The sequence below is a fragment of the Bubalus bubalis genome, chromosome 16, assembly GCF_019923935.1.
Source record: "Bubalus bubalis isolate 160015118507 breed Murrah chromosome 16, NDDB_SH_1, whole genome shotgun sequence".
NCBI classification, from domain to species: domain Eukaryota; kingdom Metazoa; phylum Chordata; class Mammalia; order Artiodactyla; family Bovidae; genus Bubalus; species Bubalus bubalis.
Window position 1 is genome coordinate 32860694 of NC_059172.1, and position 18719 is coordinate 32879412.

The window sequence follows — 18719 nt, forward strand, 5'->3', positions numbered from 1 at the left end:
AGTGACAGGCATATGAGTATAGGGGAGAGATCTGTGTAGACATTTTGTAGAATGCCACAGGCATTTTGTCCAGCCCCTGAGCCACTGTACCCGCACCAGAAGTCAAGAAACAAGGCATTTCTAGGGGGTCATGCTGACTACTGGGAATGTGGGACAGGGAAACTGACAGCTGTAGATACGGGCTAGCATAAGCCAACAAGGCTTTCTTAGAAGAAGAAGGCTTCTGGGAAGAAGAAGGGGCAAGTCTTTCTTTTTCTTTTTTAAAGTGATTTCTTTTTTCAAATGATTTTTTTATTGGAGTGTAGTTGGTTTACAATGTGTTAGTTTCTGCTGTATAGCGAAGCGAGTCAGATGTACATATACATATTTTTTCAGATTGCTTTCCCTACAGTCCACTATAGAGTATTGAATAATGTTCCCCGTGCTATGCGATAGGCTCTTATTAGTTATCTATTTTGTATATAGTGTGTGTTTGTCAATCTCAAGCTCCCAATTTAGTCCTCCCCTACTGCCTTTCCCCCTTGGTAACCATAGTTTGTTTTCTACATCTGTGACTTGATTTCTGTTGTTTTTTTTTTATATATATATATATTTTTTATTTATTTATTTTCGGTTGTGCTGGGTCCTTATTGCTGCGAGGCTGGTTTCTCTAGTCGAAGTGAGCAGGGCCTGCTCTTTGTTGGGGTGCCTTGTTGCAGTGGCTAGTCCTTCTGCGAGGCACAGGCTCTAGGTGTGCGGGTTTCAGTCGTTGCCACCCTGCAGCGTGGGGGCACCATGGTTGCAGCTCTCGGGCTCTAGAGTGCAGGCTTGGTAGTTGTAGTGCACAGACTTAGTAGTCACGAGGCAGGTGGGATCTTCCCGGACCAGGGATCAAACCCTTGTCTCCTGCATTGGCAGGTGGATTTTTTACCACTGAGCCACCAGGGAAGCCCCTGATTTCTGCTTTGTAAAAAGGTTCATTTGTATCTTTTTTTTTTTTTTTTTTTTAGATTCCACATGTAAGTGATACTACATATTTATCTTTCTCTGTCTGACTTGCTTCACTCAGTATAACAGTCTCTAGGTCCAAAGTTTTTCTTTTCCTAAGAAAGTTTTTTTTTTTTTTAAGGAGTAATAATATGTTCATTGTTATAAAAAATACAGCAACAAAACTTCTAACAATAGAGAAGCATTCACAGTAGGAAGTGAAAGTTTGACTCCCTTCCGCACCTGAGATAACCGCTGCTGCTTGTTTGGTCCAGAGCCTCTGGACTCTCCTGAAGATAGATGGGATAGCTGCTGCTTTTTTATCCCCCCATGATTTGTTACTCTCCTGTGGAAATCATCAGCTTTGGGGCTGCTGTTGTTGTTCAGTCGCCTAGTCGTGTCTGACTCTTGGTGACCCCATGGACTGCAGCACAACAAGCCTCCCCGTCCCTCACCATCTCCCAGAGTTTGCCCAAGTTCATGTTCATTGCATCAGTGATGCCATCCAGCCATCTCATCCTCTGATGCCCTCTTCTCCTTCTGCCCTTAATCATTCCCATCATCAGAGACTTTTCCAATGAGTCAGCAGTTCACATCAGATGACCAAAATACTGGAGCTTCAGCTTCAGCATCAGTTCTTCCAGTGAATATTCAGTGTTGATTTCCCTTAAGATTGGTTTGATCTCTTTGCTCTCCAAGGGACTCTCAAGAGTCTTCTCCAGCACCACAGTTTGAAGGCATCAATTCTTTGGTGTTCTGTGTTCTTTATGGTTCAGCTCTCACCATTGTACATGACCACTGGGAAGACCATAGCCTTGACTCTACGGACCTTTATTGGCAGAATGTTTCTGCTTTTCAACACACTGTCTAGGTTTGTCCTGCCAAAAAGCAGGAAACCTTTATTCTACCATTGCCCTTGCCTGGGAATTTGAGACCATCCTAGCAATCCACAGAAAATTTGGAGCACTTATATTCTGAGTTCTGTGTGCGCCTTGGATATATCATCCTAGTTTACTGTTACTTCCATAAAATGGGGAAGATACTCATTAGAAAATGATGATAACAATAAAATAGGTTCTTCCATTTATATAGTGCTTTATTGCATACCAAGTGCTTTTATATATTTTTGTCTCGTTGTTTCTTCATGGTGCCCCTGCGTGACATACGGAGAAGGGGTGGTGGCGTCCTCTCCCTTTTTTAGCAGTTGTGGAACAGGCTCAGAGAGCATGAGCTGTTACTCAGATGAGACCAAACGAGATTCAGAGAGGCTGAGTCACTCGTTCGTCCACGGCTGCCCACCATGAATTCCAGCTCATGTACAGCTTCCAGGCAGTAGCGCAGGGCAGGAAGATAAATGCCACAGCCTGCGTGTGAACCGAGGGGTCTCTCATTTATTTTCATGCCCTGCGCTGCTGCCTGGGAGTTGTACACGAGCTTGAATTCAGCTCTGGACTGCTAGTGTGTGGTTTCCTCTCCATCATCTCCCCTGGGTCACCCCCAATTAGTGTCACCCACCACTGCCCTGCCAAGCAGGAGACCTAGTTCATTAGGGAAGGGCCTTCCACAAGTCTGGAGTGCGCCCAGAAAGGCCTGCGGTGCCCACCCCCACTCCTCAGCCCCCGGCCACAGGCTGCTCTGCCCTGAGTGGCAACCTGCATTAAGCATTCCACTCATCATCTCAGGGATGATGGAATCCTAACCTTTTCGGAGACACCGTGCTCTGTCACAAGCATTGCTCTTTTTAAAAGAGATTAATTCACTTGCCGCACTTTGTCCGTTGGTGAAAATCACAGGGGAGAGCAAGGGTGGCTTTCTCAGGCCTCAGAGGCCCTTTCAGCTGCTCTCAGCAGGCATCCACCCGCCCAGCTGTCCCAGGACTTTGAAATGACTGCCCGCTGGGCATTCACTTGCAAAGCAACAAAATGAAATGGAGGAGACCTGGGTTTGTGAAATCCTAACTTTTGGGGCTGCTCTGCACCCTGAGGGAAGTAGGGGAGGGACCCACTCAGCTCTGAAAGGGGAAGAGTTGTTTGGAGTTGGGGTCACTTGTGGTTTTTGTTTGTTCTGGTCCCTCCTTGATTCACCAGGTGCCCCCACTCCTTGTGGAGTTCTGCCTTGTGGTATCTGTTTTAATCCTTACAGCCACCTTGCACAGTAGGGATTAATAGCCCTGGTGTCACAGCTAATAAGGGACAGAACCAGAATCTGAACTCCAGCCTTTAGACTCCAGGACCGTTGCAGTAAGATTTACGTCCTAGGAATGATCCCTCGGGTTTACAGAACCCTTTCCCTCAGATTGCAGTACTTGTGTGTGTGAGTGTGTGTGTGTGCACTCAGTTGTGTCTAGCCCTGTGCAACCCTGTGGACTGTAGCCCACCAGGCTGCTCTCTCCATGGAGTGGGCCTGTAAAGAGACTGAGGCTCAGAGGATAATATACCTTTCCTGGGGTGTCAGGAGGTGGCAGAACTAGAACTTGAATGCAGATCTGCCCTGTGCTCTTTCTACTCTGTTCATTGAAAGGATAGCAAGTTTGGAGAAGCCTTCTCTCCTGGCATTTCCTCCTCTTAAAAGAAAACCCTCTCCCACTGTGGGAGAGGGAGAGGGTGGGAAAATTTGGGAGAATGGCATTGAAACATGTAAAATATCATGTATGAAATGAGTTGCCAGTCCAGGTTCGATGCACGATACTGGATGCTTGGGGCTGGTGCACTGGGAAGACCCAGAGGGATGGAATGGGGAGGGAGGAGGGAGGAGGGTTCAGGATGGGGAACACATGTAAACCTGTGGCGGATTCATTTTGATATTTGGCAAATCTAATACAGTTATGTAAAGTTTAAAAATAAAATAAAATTAAAAAAAAAAAGAAAAAAAAAAAAAGAAAACCCTGCAGTATACAGAAAAAGGAAACCTCAGCAAGCTAATATGCATACAACAAGTAGCTCCAAATTGTTGCTAATCAGAGACATGCAGATTAAAAGGATAACATGAAATCCCTTTATACCTATTGCACTTACAGTGATTAGGAAGTTGGCTGCTGCCAAGTGTCCGCGATACACAGGAACACCCCTGTCCTGCTGGTGAGAGGGTAGATGGAGCAGCTGTCCTGAGGAGGACTCTGGTGCTATTCAGTCAAATTAAGTGGTGTAAACCCCATAACCCAGGGATCACACTCTGAGTACATGCCCTGAGAAAAGACTCACACAGGTCCAAAAGGGCATATGCAACAGAATGTTCTTTGAGTGTTGCTTTTGATGACCAAGAGATGGATGTTACCTGGGTGGGTATGCCTGGGAGAGCAGAGAGGGAATATCTCTGATGGATGTGCTGTGGAGAATTAAGTTACAATTTAAAATGGAATTGTTATATACTTAGCAATGTGAACATATTTTAAAATGCAGTTATTTGTGGGAAAAAGTAATAAATACACACATGCACGTTAAAAAAAGAAAAGAAAACCCTACTTGGCTTAGGTCTTGGGAAAAAAAGAATTTCTGTCTTGTCTTCTCAGTAGCCAGCGTCAGCCAGGCACAGAGTAAGTGTGTGCCTGTTTGTTGAATAAATGAACAAAAGAGTGCCTGGAGCTGGCCTGGCCAAACTACCCAGGTCATCCTGTATGACCTTGTCTTAGAATTCCTGGGTACTTGCCAATTTGCCACTACCAACTTGAGGCCAGATCGCTTTGTTCCATCACAGAGATGAAAACAGGTTAGGGTGGCAGGCAAAAACCACTCTGTAACGAGTACCTGCTATATGCCAGGTACTGGGCTGGGATCCCTGCAAGTCAGAGATTATTGTCCCTACTTGATAGGTGAGGAAATTGAGACTCAGAATTTATTTGTTCAGCATTATCTAGCTGGACTAGAATTTGAATCCAGGTCTGACTTACTCCAGAGCCTTCTATTCACCTTTTTATTATACTACACTCAGCCCTTAAGGGGCAGGAAGAGGAAGTATCTCAATCTTTTTTCTTCAGCAGAAGGCTATGGCACCCCACTCCAGTACTCTTGCCTGGAGAACCCCATGGACAGAGGAGCCTGGTAGGCTACAGTCCATGGGGTTGCTAAGAGTTGGGCATGACTGAGCGACTTCACTTGGACTTCTCACTTTCATGCATTGGAGAAGGAAATGGCAACCCACTCCAGTGTTCTTGCCTGAGAATCCCAGGGACGGGGGAGCCTGGTGGGCTGCCATCTGTGGGGTCGCATAGAGTCGGACATGACTGAAGTGACTTAGCACCAGCAGCAGCCTCCAGAAGAGTGCTGCTTCCAGAATTATCAAGGCCCAGGCAGGGAAACGCTGGTCACTGACCCAATTAAGGCATAAAGTGTTCTGGCTTCATTGAGTTTCTTCTGTCCAAACTCCTGTGTTAGCTCATCTCCCTTGGTCTATGTTATAGCAGCTTCCAAAGTGGTCTCCTTGTCCCCATTTTCTACTCTGTCTTCTTTGAGACTCAGCTTGCTTAAGCTATTAGGTTAATTCTGTAATTTCTTTTACCCCAAACTTCAGTGACAACCCCACTTGCCTGTGGTGAGCCTCTAAAGAATGGCAAATAGGTTTCCTTTTATTGATGGTGGCTAATTGGAGCCAGTGTTGAGGAGGCTCTTTCAAGGGCTCCATAGGAAAGAGCTGTTAAGAGAGATTTGTGATTTCTGACTCAGATGCAGGAGCCCAGGACCACATGCCAGGTGTTTGTCAACCCTTTAGATTGAGTTTTTAATGTCGGGTCCACTATTGATTTTCTGAGGACCTGTGAACCTCTGGATATTGTATGTAAAGAAAGTTTTGTGGTTTTTTTTTTTGTTTTTTTTTTTTTGAGTGTATGTGTACCTGTGCACTTTTCTGGAAAGGATCATCAGCTTTGGTCATATTCTCAGAGGAGTCCATGGCTGGAAAAGGTTTATGCCCACTGCCTTGCTTGGCTTTTGAGACCCTCTGTTAGGCCCTGCATATCTTGGCAGCTGCCTATTCCTGTGCTGTTAACTGTCACATGGATGGATCTGCCTGGTGGTCTCTTTGAGTATACCTTCTCATTGCTTGCCCTGCTTCTGAACAGTATCTTATGTCTTTTGCCGTGACTGGCATGCATTTCCTCCTCCTCCTCTAAATTGTTCCTGTTCTTCAAGACAGAGTTCATGTCTTTCCCTCAGAAACCTCTGATTTTCTTCAGCCCTTCCTGATTTTCTAGTCTTGTGGACAGGGCCAGAAACATGAAGCCTGCCAGCCAGAATCACAGTTAAAATCAGAACTCCAGTCTCTCAGTTCTCAGAACCTTGCGCTCTCCACGGCACCACTTGACCTGCTAAACCAGGGAAGGTTTTGTCCAAAAAGAGATTTTTGTCTCAGAAAATTACCCCCAGGGTTCTTAGCCTCTTTAACATTTTTGACTGTGGACACTTGTTTCTACATAAAAGATGCTTAACAGTAAGTGGTAAGGTAAGAGGCCAAGGATTTTGCCCAGAAGAAACCTTTCAAACTAGAGGTGAGAGAAGAGGGTTTCCCAGCCTCCTCTCTCAACACTTTACCCTCACACTTCGTGCCTCAGTTCTGTAAGACCTCTTTCAGGGCCTCTTATCCCCCATGCTGCCTTCTACTCTGATCGAGAGGCTTTACCTCTGCCTGAAACACTCCTCCCCTCCCTTGCCCTCTTTTGTCTGGCTAACAGTTCTCATCACTTCCTCTGAGAGGCCTGATGGATCATTAAGACTTGGTTAGGTTCCCTGGTTGTACACTTGTAACCTGCAGCCCCCATCCAAGCACTCGTCAGATGTGTGGTGATGAGCTTGCTGGTCTGTCTCCCCTCAGGCTTTAACTGCCTGTCTCATTGCCTGCAAAGGCAGGGAACAAATGAGTTCGCAGGCTGAGTGAACAAATGAGTACATGTTGCGTCTGTTCATCCTTCCAAGCCTTCATCACCTGCTTACTTCAACAGCACAGACATTAGACTTGGCTTGGTCCAGAGGGGCAGCTACTACAGTTTATGGCGTAAGAATGGAGCTAGGACTCAACCCCAAGCATCTGGACTCTCTGCCAGTGCCCTTTTGTCTAGAACCCATTGATGAATAGACAGCCTCCCAGTTCCCCCAAACACCCATTCCCAGTACGCAGCTCCTGCCTTGTTGGTGAAACACTCTTGACTACTGGTCTCCTCCTTTCCTGGCCTCCTTCAACACTTCTGGTGGGAGACCACACACTACAGGCTTTGGTTTCCTATATCCCGAGTCTTCCCTCCACAACTAAATTCCCAAGGGCAAACCCCCTGTCTTCTCATACCCCTATTCCAGAAATCAGCACAGGACCAAGTGCCTATCATGCTGACTTGTTGGAGTCCATTTAGTCTTTTGTCTTCCATGTTACATGGAGCCAGGTTCAATGTAGAGGAGGGGTGGTGAGGTGAGAATGGTTCAGGCTTCAGAGCCATGTTGACTTGGGTTCCAGTCACAGTATTGCCCCTTACCTAGCTTTGTGACCTTTATCGAGTCATTTCACCTCACTGAGCCTGTTACCTCATCCATGAAAAGAGGAGATTAATATCAGCTCCTTAAGCATGTGTGAAGCGTGAACGAGAGAATGTGTGCAAAGTTCCCAGGCAGTTCCTGCTTGTGGGAGGTGCTCAGTAAGAGTTGGTTCTCTTTACTCCCCTTCTCTCTATCTACCCCCACATTATAGGGTCCCCTGCTACCAGGACCTAAAATACTCCAGGCTTTTAGGGGTATGGTTAAAACCTCATGCTTGTTCATTTATCCAACAGCTGCTGAGCTCCTACCACATGCTAGGCACTGGCATGTAGAGTCAAGTAGGTTCACATGGACTTTCCTAGAAACCTAATCTAGCATTTCTAACACTCTTTCCATCTTTCCTTGGGTTCAAAGAGTTCCAGTTCCAAACAGCCACCATACGGATAAACTTGAGAAATGGGATCTTTCTATAAACTGGTAGCTACATAGATGAGAAGTGTCATCGGACATTTGGTGCTAAGCATGGAGGAATTCTAAGGACAGAGATCTGTGGACTGGATGAGTCAGGAGAGCCTTGTTGGGGGAGAGTCCCCCAAGCCAGGATTGTACTTTGTACTTCCCATGAAAGTAGATTAAAATAGGCAGAGAGTCAGGGAGAGAGCATTCTGGATAGAGGGAAGACACATTCTTTCCTCAGAAGGCTGGAAGGATAAGAGTGGAGGCTGACTCATTTAAGGGAAGAGAGAGAGGAAGAGGAAGCGTGGGGTCAGAGGATAGTGACCAGAGGAGCTGGGATGGGTATTTGGTTCTCAGAGGTCCATAACTATTTCCAAATCCATATAGCCTCCCTGTTGATTTTTCATGTCTTCCACTCTTATGTCCATGATAAACCACACACTGAAAATATTTCTGTCTCTCTCTAGACTCTTGTCGGAAGGTGCAGATGTCAATGCAAGGCACAGACTTGGCTGGACAGCACTAATGGTGGCAGCCATCAACCGAAACAACAGGTGAGAGCTCTCCTTCCACCCTCCCTTTGCCAGATGCTGTGACCATGATCCTGAACCTTCTCCTACCCTTGGCCTGTCCCTCTGCTGTCTTCTCCAGAGGCAGGGAAATGGCCTCAGCCTAAAGGACTGTTCTTCACCTGGTGCAATGGAACTTTCAGGAGATGTGGAGTGGGAAGCTCTAGCTCTGGATCCCAGCTCCATCATTCACTGAATTTGTGACCTTAGGCGAGTTGTTTACTTTACCAAAGCAACAAAATGTTTGAGAAGCCTGTTGTTAGGGGTTAAGTATACATGTTCAAGTTATCATCATGATTCTGCCATCATGTCTTTTCATGTTGAGCAGTCCGCAGTCACTGTCCCCAGCAAGGGCTTCTTTGGGCTGTTCCTTTGGAAGTTCTGATAGAAATTAGGGAAGGTGGGGTGTTCTGCCCTCTCATTGCAGGTTCTGCTATTTTCCTGCCCACTCCCCTGGTGCCCCAGCATGCAGCTGTTGGGTTAAGGTTGAAATAGTCTACTTTGTACAGAGAGTGAGCTCTACTACTCACAGCCATCCACATGATATGTATTAATTTTGCCGTTGAGACAATTGAAGCCCAGAGAGGCAGAGTGATTTGTCTGAGGTCACACAGATAGCATTTAGAACCTCGTCTGGCTGCCTGCAGAGTTTATGTTTTACTGTAACTCACTGCTGCCTCCCTCTGCCAGATCCCAGGCTCAGGCTGTATGCTTTGAGTCTCTAGTTGTGATTGTGCAAAAGAACTGACTGAAAAAGCAGAAAAAGATGCTTTCAAAGAAGGCAGACTGGGCACTTCAGTAGCAGCCGCAGATATTGATCGTGGGAGGTGCCAATTTTCATTTTCCCTTCAAGCAGGTCTTTAAGGCTTTTATCTGCCAGCACCGACCACCTTTGTGAGAGTCATAAAGGTGGTAGAAATCAACCAAACTGGGGCTTTATCATGTTGAGGTGGCACTGCCTCAGACTGGCTGAGAGACTTAGCTGTACTGATCTAGTTCTCTCTTCTCTGCTCCTCTGTCATGAACTTGATCTCAGCACTCTGTCTCCTTATTTGCCTCTTTAGCTCCAAGCACATAGTCTTTAAAAGAAAAATTTGATGTAAATTGGCTCTACAAGTCAGAACCTAGAGTCCAGTCCTGGCTCCGACCCTTGGTTGAATTTCAAAATTCTATTCCTTGTTTCTTCACCTGAAAGCAACTATTTCAGCAAACATTTGGTAGATAACTCCTCTGAGCCAGGCTCTATGTTAATCACTGAGGAATCAGAGGCCTTGGGAGCTCATGGTCTTATGTGGAAAAGACATGCAGGTAGAGAAGCAGAGTATAGTGTAATCAATGATGTCAGAGCAGTGTGGACAGGATTTTATCAAAGCAGAGGGCGTGAGGGGACTGAATCTGACAGTAGAGAAGATAGATTCTCACTGTATTCTTGTGAGAGTCAGATGAGATAATGTATGTGCTACAGGTTACAAATGGTGAGGAGTTATTCTCTGCTGCTAGACCTGTCCACACACAATCACACAATCACAGTGGTGTTTATTCTACCACTGATAACCTACTTCCCCTGCCTCCACCCCCAGTGGAGAAAGACTCCACCAGTCTTTCCCAGCTTGCAGGTATCTCTATCTGCAAGAGATAACCAAGGATGGAGAAAGGGGAGTGGGTGTGAGCCCTTCTATGTGTGGTATTTTTAGCATTGATACAGGATAGGAAATAACACTAAGAATAATGCCAATCAGTGAGCAGACAGCTAGTAGATGTGCTTTGAGGACACTTCTCTCTCAATCCAATGAGTTGTTGGTTTAACTGATTGCTCTGTCTTTATCCAGGGCCATTAGCAAATCAGTGATGCTCATTGAGCAAAGTGAGAGTGTTGGCTTGTATTTACTTGGTTCCTGGGACTAATTACTGGTGTTTTAAGCTTCTATTTTGTGCCCTCCTCTTCCTTCCAATACCCAGCGAGGACAGATTTTTACAGAAAACAGCATACTCTCAGGTTAGATTTATTTATTCATATCACAAAAATTGTTTGGTACCTTCTTTTTACCAGGCACTGTTCTTGATAGACAAATATCCCTGTCCTCAAAGAGCTTATTTCTGTACAAGTGGTGGTCCTTGGGTAGAAAGAGGCAGAAACAAACAATAAACAGTAAATACAGTACACAAGCAAGCTATATATGTTAGGAGATAAGAAGTGCTAGTGGAAGAAAAGTAAAAGTAGAATCTGGTATGCCAGGAATATATTGCTCAGGGTGGATAGGCCACATTCCTAAGGTGCTGTGGGAGTCTTGAAGGATTATTGTGTCCATCCCAGCACAATCTGCCAGTGTTTTTCCATATTAGAAGTGTGCTGATCCTCATCTTATCAGTCACCAAACCCATCTGGAATCATACTGGCCAGGCCTGAAATGCCACCACCTTTGAATTGGGTTTGTATCAAGGAAGAGTAGAGGGGCAGCAACCTGGGATTCAAGGCAGAAAACAGAGAGCCTTTACCTCCTTTCCAGTGTTGGCAGCCCACAAGCTCAAGGGAGATATTCTGAGAAGAGCCCAGGCGTTTCACCCTCCACTGCCTTTAGTGCCTGGCTGCTTAATGTGTTAAGTCCTTGGGGATATGAACACGATAGTGTCTATCCTTAAGGAGATAACTTCTTGTGAACTTTTATATATACATACATATATATATATGTATGTATGTATTATTTTATTTAATTTAGAATGGAGAAAGCGTTATTTAGTTTTGAATAGAAAATATAGTGCTATAGAACAAAGAAAATCATTTATCCCCTCCATTTATTTCCAAAAAGGGTTTGAGGTGACTTAAATTAAAATGCAAACATAGATGTACACAGGAGAGTTAAAACTGGATCAAGATCAGAAATCATATTGGTAAAAGGAAAGATAATTCTATCAGGATTGAACTTGAGATTTTCTTTTCCAGAAATAGGTTTGTTGTTTTTGTAAAAATAATATAGAGAAGCAAGGAGCCATCAGGTGAATTTCCTCTGTCTAGAAACCAGTCACTATATATCTATATCTGCGTGTGTCTTATTTTACATAAATGGGACCAGGCTGTACTCTCTGTAAGTCAGGTAACTTGTGGAATAGAGTATAAATTTAGTTTGAAGTTTCCTGACCAGGCAAAAAAGGATACAGAGAATTTTGGTTCTTCTTGCCTAGAGAATCCCAGGGGCAGGAGAGCCTGGTGGGCTGATGTCTGTGGGGTCACACAGAGTCGGACACGACTGAAGTGACTTAGCAGCAGGAGAAAGGAACTTGTTTCTGATGTACCTTTTTATTATCATGTTTGGCATATAGCAACTTAAAAAAAAAGCTATACTGTGTCAGGTGCTGATGTGCTGGGCTAGAGGGCCTTCAGATACTAAGTAAGCATCCCAGCCTTTGCCTTAAGAAGCTTACTTGGACTGCTAACATCAAGGACTTGAGCATTGTGATGGCCATTGTCTTCAGTAGCCGTCCTGCCAAAGATTTATCAACATTCTGCTAGGACAATCCTTTCACCAGCCTAGTAACAGCTTGGGTGTAGTATTGCCTTGAGGAGTTGTTGGCAGGGGTGGGCCCCTTCTCCATAAGCCTCATGCCAGAGGCACTTGTTTAGCCTAAATCTGGGTGCCTCATTCCATGTTGCACTCTGACCCAGCCCGGCTAAAGGCTAAGCCACAGGGTCCAAGGATGACCACTGTAACTTAGCACAGCCTCTACTGGCTCGTGCAAATATACCCAGCCTTCAGCTAAATTCAATTAGTTTTTCTTTAAGAACGGAAAGAAATCCAATTTTACTAAACATGGACAGACGGTGGAAGGCACTTTGATGTTACAACTTCTCAGTGATGCTTTACTTAGTCACAAGTTCATAAGCAAGAAGGCTTAATTACTTGGGAAAACACGGGATTAAAACTGGACACAATGGCAGAGTATCCGCTCTTGGGCAACTTGATTCGAACCCATGCACCGAGTTCGTGTGTGGTGCAAACTTTGATGTGCGTGGTGACAAGCTGGAAGTCATGACCCCCTCAGGGACGCTCCTTCAGATGGCATTTGCAGGATGTGTAGGCGGAGAGGCAGGGCCTGCCAGGCCTGTTTGCTCTACTTTGATGTCCAGGCAGCCACAGGCCCCACTGTTTGCTCTTTCACTGAGGGGTGGGTTGGGAGCCTCCTACCTTTCCCAGTGGACAATGGCCAGCAATGGAGTGTGACGACTGTTGACCATTCCAGGAGCCTGCCGGACCAGAACAGGGCTTTGGGAGGTGCTGAGCCTGGGGGGCCAAAAGCTGTTTATAGGACAGCCGTTTCTCCAGATGTAGCTTTCTTTAAAGCCCAGTGGTGGTCAGGTGCTCATCGTGGAGGTGCAAACCGTCTTGTGAGTTTTAACAGGTACTGGGTACTACTTGGCCCTTTGCCCAGCGGCACTAAGGTACTTGTAAACTGAAAGTTCGTCTTTTCTGTTTTCTTGATCAACATGTATGTGCAGGGGATAGTGGTTTGGAATTGAAATGGTACAATTTCTGATTCCTCAAAAAAGAAGCTGTCAAAATACGTCCCATAACAAAATTATCCAGAAAGTGTAAAGAACTCTTGGACACAACAGTAGTAAAAAGATAGCCCAGTTTTTAAAAAATAGGCAAAAGACTTGAGCAGATACTTCACCACAGAAGAGATTGATGGGAAATAAGTACGTGAAAAATACTCAGCATTTAGGGAAATGCAAGTTAAAATCATAGTGAAATGCTATTCCATTTGACCAAACACCTATTCCAATGAGCAAAATTTTAAAAACTGACAGTACCAAGTGATGACAGTGATGCAGAACAATTGTCATAACTGCCGATATGAATGTGTAATGAAACAGCCACTTTGGAAAATATTTTAGCAATTTCTTGTAAAGGTAAAACATACATTTATTATACAGCCCAGCAATACCAACTCCTAGGTATTTGTCCATGAAAAATAAAAACATATATCTTACCAAGAAACCTGTATGCAAATATTTATAGTAACTTTATTCATAATCACCAAAAACTCAAAATCACCCAAATGTCCATAATCTGATGAAAGGACAAATTATAGTACATCCATACAGTGGACCTCTCAGCACTGGGGGAAAAAAAAAAGGACTAACTTCTTGTACAGGTAACAACATGGTTGAATCTTGAAAGTCTTATGCTAAGTTAAAGCCAGACAATAAAAGCTACCTTCTGTATAATTCCATTTATATGACAGTCTGGAAGAGGCAATATTATAGGGACAGAACTCAAGTTAGTGGCTGCTAGCATTTAGGAGTTTAGGGAAGGACACAAAGGAACTTTTCGGGTGACAGAAATACTTTAGAGTGTTAATTCTTAATTCTGGTGGTGGCCATACAACTCATCAAATTGTACGTCTTAAAAGGATGCATTTTACTATGCGTAAAAGATGCTTCAATAAGCTGACATTAAAAAAGTTTTTCAAATGCCACCGTCTTTCTCTATATTTCACTGTTAATTGTGACCTTTGGTGTACTGAGAATTCATGATTGTAGTGTTAAAATGAAAAAAATCCATACTGTTTGCGGTCACCTAGAATGTTTTGAATCCTTTTGCTGGTGGTATCTTACATTACAATACTATATATTCTGATTGTGAAGAGTAAAGACTTATGGAGTCACATGACCAGTGAATAGTGATCAGTTCACTTTGTGAGTGGTATACGGCAGGCTCACAAAGTGTCATAGGGTTCTTCTTCATAGCAAGGAGAAAGAGCAGTGCTCAGGACTGGGAACTTGCCTCATCCCATATCATTCTTGGGTTCCTTGTTCCTCGACTGCTGTCCAGGGAGGACCGCCTAAATAGTATGGCCAGTGGGGTGCTTCAGGAACCAGGGATCCTGAAAGGGTGGGGTGGTGGGGGGCGATTGAGATTTGAGCCCACTTGGGCTTGCTGGTTGCTTTGAAAGCCCCTGCCTCAGAGAAGGTGAGTCCACCAAACAGAGAAGGAAGCTCCAGCAGAACTGTTTGAAATTCCCCACAAGAGTCTCCCTCCCTCCTGCTTTTTCTCCCGGAGTGCATTTCATCAGCATCGGAAGGACCGCTTCCCGGCACTGCCTTCGCTACTTGGCTGGGGTCCCTGAGGAGCTGAGCTAATGAGTGGATAACACGCATTTGCCAAGGCCTTCCTGGATGTGGTACCTGGGCTTTGTTAATTTTAAAATGCCGCCATCCTTGGCCAAAGACCATTTAATTCCCTCTCATTGCAGTCATTTATTTTTAGCATTGGCTTATTTTCCCTCCACCTTACTAAGGGGAGGGGGACATTATACCCTGTCTTTAAGAACCCAGTAGCACAAGCCAGATTGCTGACCCTCAAGAGAGGCTTTATAGCCCTCTGTGTGGCTGACAACTCTGCAGGTGTTCTCTGAGCATAGAACTGATGCTGCTCTTGCAGCTGGACCAGGGCAGCCTCCTTGGGAAGCTCTTCTTTGCTGGCTGGCCAGAGGCAGAGGAGGTAGAGCACCCTGGACCCATGCTTCAGCTTAGGTCCTTAGGAGGCCTGACAGCGTGGAGGTCTAGCCTGTCTAGAAGGCTTCCAGCCTCTTCCCAAGATCCCCAGCCTGTTCTCAGCCTGGCTGCTTGGTGCACAACGGTGCTTCCTTTGGCCCAAAGAGGCTGGCTATGTGCTGTCTGATCTCCTGACTGTAGTGATGATGATGATTGTGGTGTCTTCTGTGTGCCAGGCCCATGTCAGATACTTCCAGTATTGGCTGTGATCCTCACTGCAACCCTAAAAGTGATGGATTATTATCCCTGTTTTACATATAGAGAAAATGAAGTTCAGAGGTGCTCAAGCTTGTCCACTGGTGAAAGGGGGAGCCGGGATTTGAAGCCAGGTCCCTCTGAACCCCAAACCCTTTTTCTGTCCACTAGACTGCACTGCCTAGGGAAGATTCAGGATCAAAGCCATGTCAGGACCAGGTGTCAAGTCAACTCAGGCAAGGTTTCTTTTTTCTTTTTTTATTTTTTTTTTCAGGCAAGGTTTCTTGATGACCCATTATGTGCTGGATGATTTTGAGAAATTTAAAAACCAACAAACTACTCTCCTTGTCCTCAGAGAAGAGATAAAACAAGCCCCCTTTAACTGTAGAATGAGGCAAAGTATGGTCAGTACCCCAGAGAAGACCAACCTAGAGTGCTGGGGAGGGGGCGATCATGAAAGGAGGCCCTTTCACATGAGGTGGGCCTTGAAAGATGGACAGGATTTTGATCGGTAGAGGTGGAGAGTAGAAAGACAGCATTTTTGGAATAAGGACCATTGTGAGCATAGGCTCCTAAAGGTAAGAAAGTAGAGATGTACCAGAGTTGATAGGAGGCACTGGCAGGGTCTGGAGACCAACGAGCGTACAGGAAAGCCTTATCCAGCACAGGCCACGGTCCTCTCAGGCTGAGACTGTCCATCCAGCATGTGATGGAGTTGTGAGCTCAAGAGCTGAAAGACTGGGGTTCACATCCAGGCTCTTCCTCCTATTGGTCTTGACAAATTCTTTCACTTACCTGTGATTGTTTCCTCAACCATGATACGTAGATAACAAGGTGAGCTACTTTAAGTTTATAAATATATGTAAAAGTGTTTAGAATGATGCCTGCCACATAATAAGCACTGGAGAAGACTTTGCTACTTTAGTTAATAGTAGAAGGCAGTGGCAACCTACTCCAGTACTCTTGCCTGGAAAATCCCATGGACAGAGGAGCCTGGTAGGCTGCAGTCCATGGGGTCGCTAAGAGTTGGACACGACTGAGCGGCTTCACTTTCACTTTTCACTTTCATGCATTGGAGAAGGAAATGGCAACCCACTCCAGTGTTCTTGCCTGGAGAATCCCAGGGATGGGGGAGCCTGGTGGGCTGCCGTCTATGGGGTTGCACAGAGTCGGACACGACTGAAGCGACTTAGCAGCAGCAGCAGTGTAGTAGTAGTGGTAGTGTCTTAATTATTATTATGACTAACTCTGCTGCGGCTGATTGTGGGTGACCTCATGAAGTTAGTGAATTTCCTGCAAGTAGACCTGTCTTTGAGGGAGGTGGCGCTATTACTTGCCTCTCACCAGTATCTCTTTTGTGTGATGCAGAAGCAGTAGGGCTTTGGAAATTCTTTTTCTACTCCTTTTCATCTCAGAAGCCGTGCCTAGAACATGGGACCCCAGACCAGAGCATTTTGACGTGAAGCTGGCTATTGTCCCAGGTGGCCGCCTGCCTGGTGAAGAACAGTTCCCAGTATTTCCCAGCAAGGAAAGGTGGCTGAGGGTGCTGGCCAGGTGCCCAGAATGCCAGCACTATGCCCCAAGAAAAGTGTGCCGTGCTTGATGTCTCTCCCACCACTGCTGCTGTGGCTGATTATCTCTGAGTAACAAAGAGTCATTTCTAATCCCATTTAGAATCATTGCCCAAGATAATCCTGTTTCATAGTAATGATATTCCAATTCCAGCATGCACCCGTTTCTAGTTTGGCAGACGCATGCCTTGACCTCAGGCCACCCAGGCACTGCTCCTGGGAAAGCGATGCCAGCTCATTTGCCTAACCTGACAGTCTCAGGGTACCCACCCACTTTTCCACTGCTGTATCCCATCCTGGGGTTCTGTGTTCAGGGCTGTCTTCACAGAGAGGATCGGTTGGGACAAAAAGAGCACCCCGTGTTCATCCCCTTCAGCAGCCTGGGAAGGAGTGTCCATTTCTAGGGACTGTGATGTGGTGCGCTCCTGCACCTCCTCTCTAAAGACCTCAGATCCACTCTGTGCCATGAACTGTGCTCATTAGGGCTGCCAGGCTGGTGAGTCAGGGATACACAGTAAATATCAGTAAATACGGTGAGTGTGCCTGGGATGCAGCAAGGTTTTGGCTGTCTCTCATGCTATCTGCGTGAATAAAATATGATGTAGCAAATAGTTTAGCCAAAACTAATGAATGGTGAGTGATCTGGTTCATTGTTTATATATGAATGGGTATCAGGCTGGAAAGCAGACTGTGCTTATGAACCACAGGGTTCTGTCCTATTCACTAGTCATATCACTGATTCTAATGAGACCAGTTATAAATGACAAATAAATTGGCAAATTAAATGAAGCTGATATGTTGGGTGAAAGAATTGGGAATGTGAAAAATGAACTCAATGGGAGAGAGCAATGGTTAAATCTGTGGTGATAAAAATTAATAGGGGGGATGAGTGTTTCAGTCTGCAGTTAAAACCAAAACCAATGGTAACATCTAGGGCAACCCAATTTAGCAGTTCTGGCAAGTAAAGCCCAGGAGCTGACTGCAGCCTCAGTGTGTCCATCAGCAGTGCAGTGTTAAGGCCTCAGAAGTGAATTGATAAAACAAATATTTACTGGCCTGTACTCTGCCCTGTGTGCAAAGGAACAGATGGCCAGGCACAGTCCTTACTTTAGGGAGCACAGTCTAGATGTGTGTGACAGAGTAGTGAGGGACAAGAGCTCTGGAAAAAGGACCTGAGTTTAAAATCTAGTTCTACCTCCTTCCAACTGTTTCCTCATCGGCAAAGTAGGAACAATAATGGCACCTGCCTCAGCATCATGTGGTTGCAAAGATTAAAATGCACTTAAGACAGCCTAGTGCACAGTAAGTGTAGGAGCCCCAACATGCTCTTATGGATGATTTGCCTATGGAGAGCCTGGTCTAGCCCATACTGTGGAAAGAATCCCTAATAACCAGGGCCTGACCACTCTGGCCCATTGGTTTGGCGACCGAGTATTATGAACCACAGATTGAAAGGTATGGACCTGTGTTTGGAACTAGGTAAAGAGTGTGAAATTGCGATTGTCCTGGAAACCCTGTAATGGATAATCTTGGTTTGGTGGCCCACTTAATGTGTCATGCCTTCCTTGAGCTTTGCCCAAATTATCTCACCTTGTCTGGGCCCACTATTGATTTTTGACCCTTGTCTACCTAAATCAGATTCCCTCTTATTAACCCAGCTAGCTTTACGACTGTCTGAAAATATCACTGTCCCTGGTGCATAGTAAGGGCCCAGCAACTATGGGATGTTAGGACAGACTAATGGATGGTCAGGTGGGTGAGAACCAGTGTGGTTTAGGGGAATGTGCACCAGACAGTAATGAATTTGAATCTTGGTTCCTGTGTTTATTAAACATGTACACTTGGACAGCTCATGTTATCTTGCTGAGCCTCAGTTTATTCATTTATAAAATTGACTGGTACCTCATTGCGAGTGGTTATAATGATCTGGAATAGTAAATGTAAAAGTAAATGT

At 45.3% G+C, this 18719-nt stretch overlaps 1 protein-coding gene across 2 annotated transcripts in view; it reads left to right on the plus strand.

Annotated features, from left to right (window-relative positions):
- The window catches only part of CLPB (caseinolytic mitochondrial matrix peptidase chaperone subunit B), a 148696-nt gene that overhangs the window by 26514 nt on the left and 103463 nt on the right, over nt 1-18719 (plus strand). For both annotated transcript variants that reach the window (XM_006064697.3, XM_006064698.3), the window contains exon 3: nt 8345-8431. In XM_006064697.3, coding sequence (XP_006064759.3) covers nt 8345-8431 — 87 coding nt within the window. The remainder of the gene's footprint in view (nt 1-8344; nt 8432-18719) is intronic.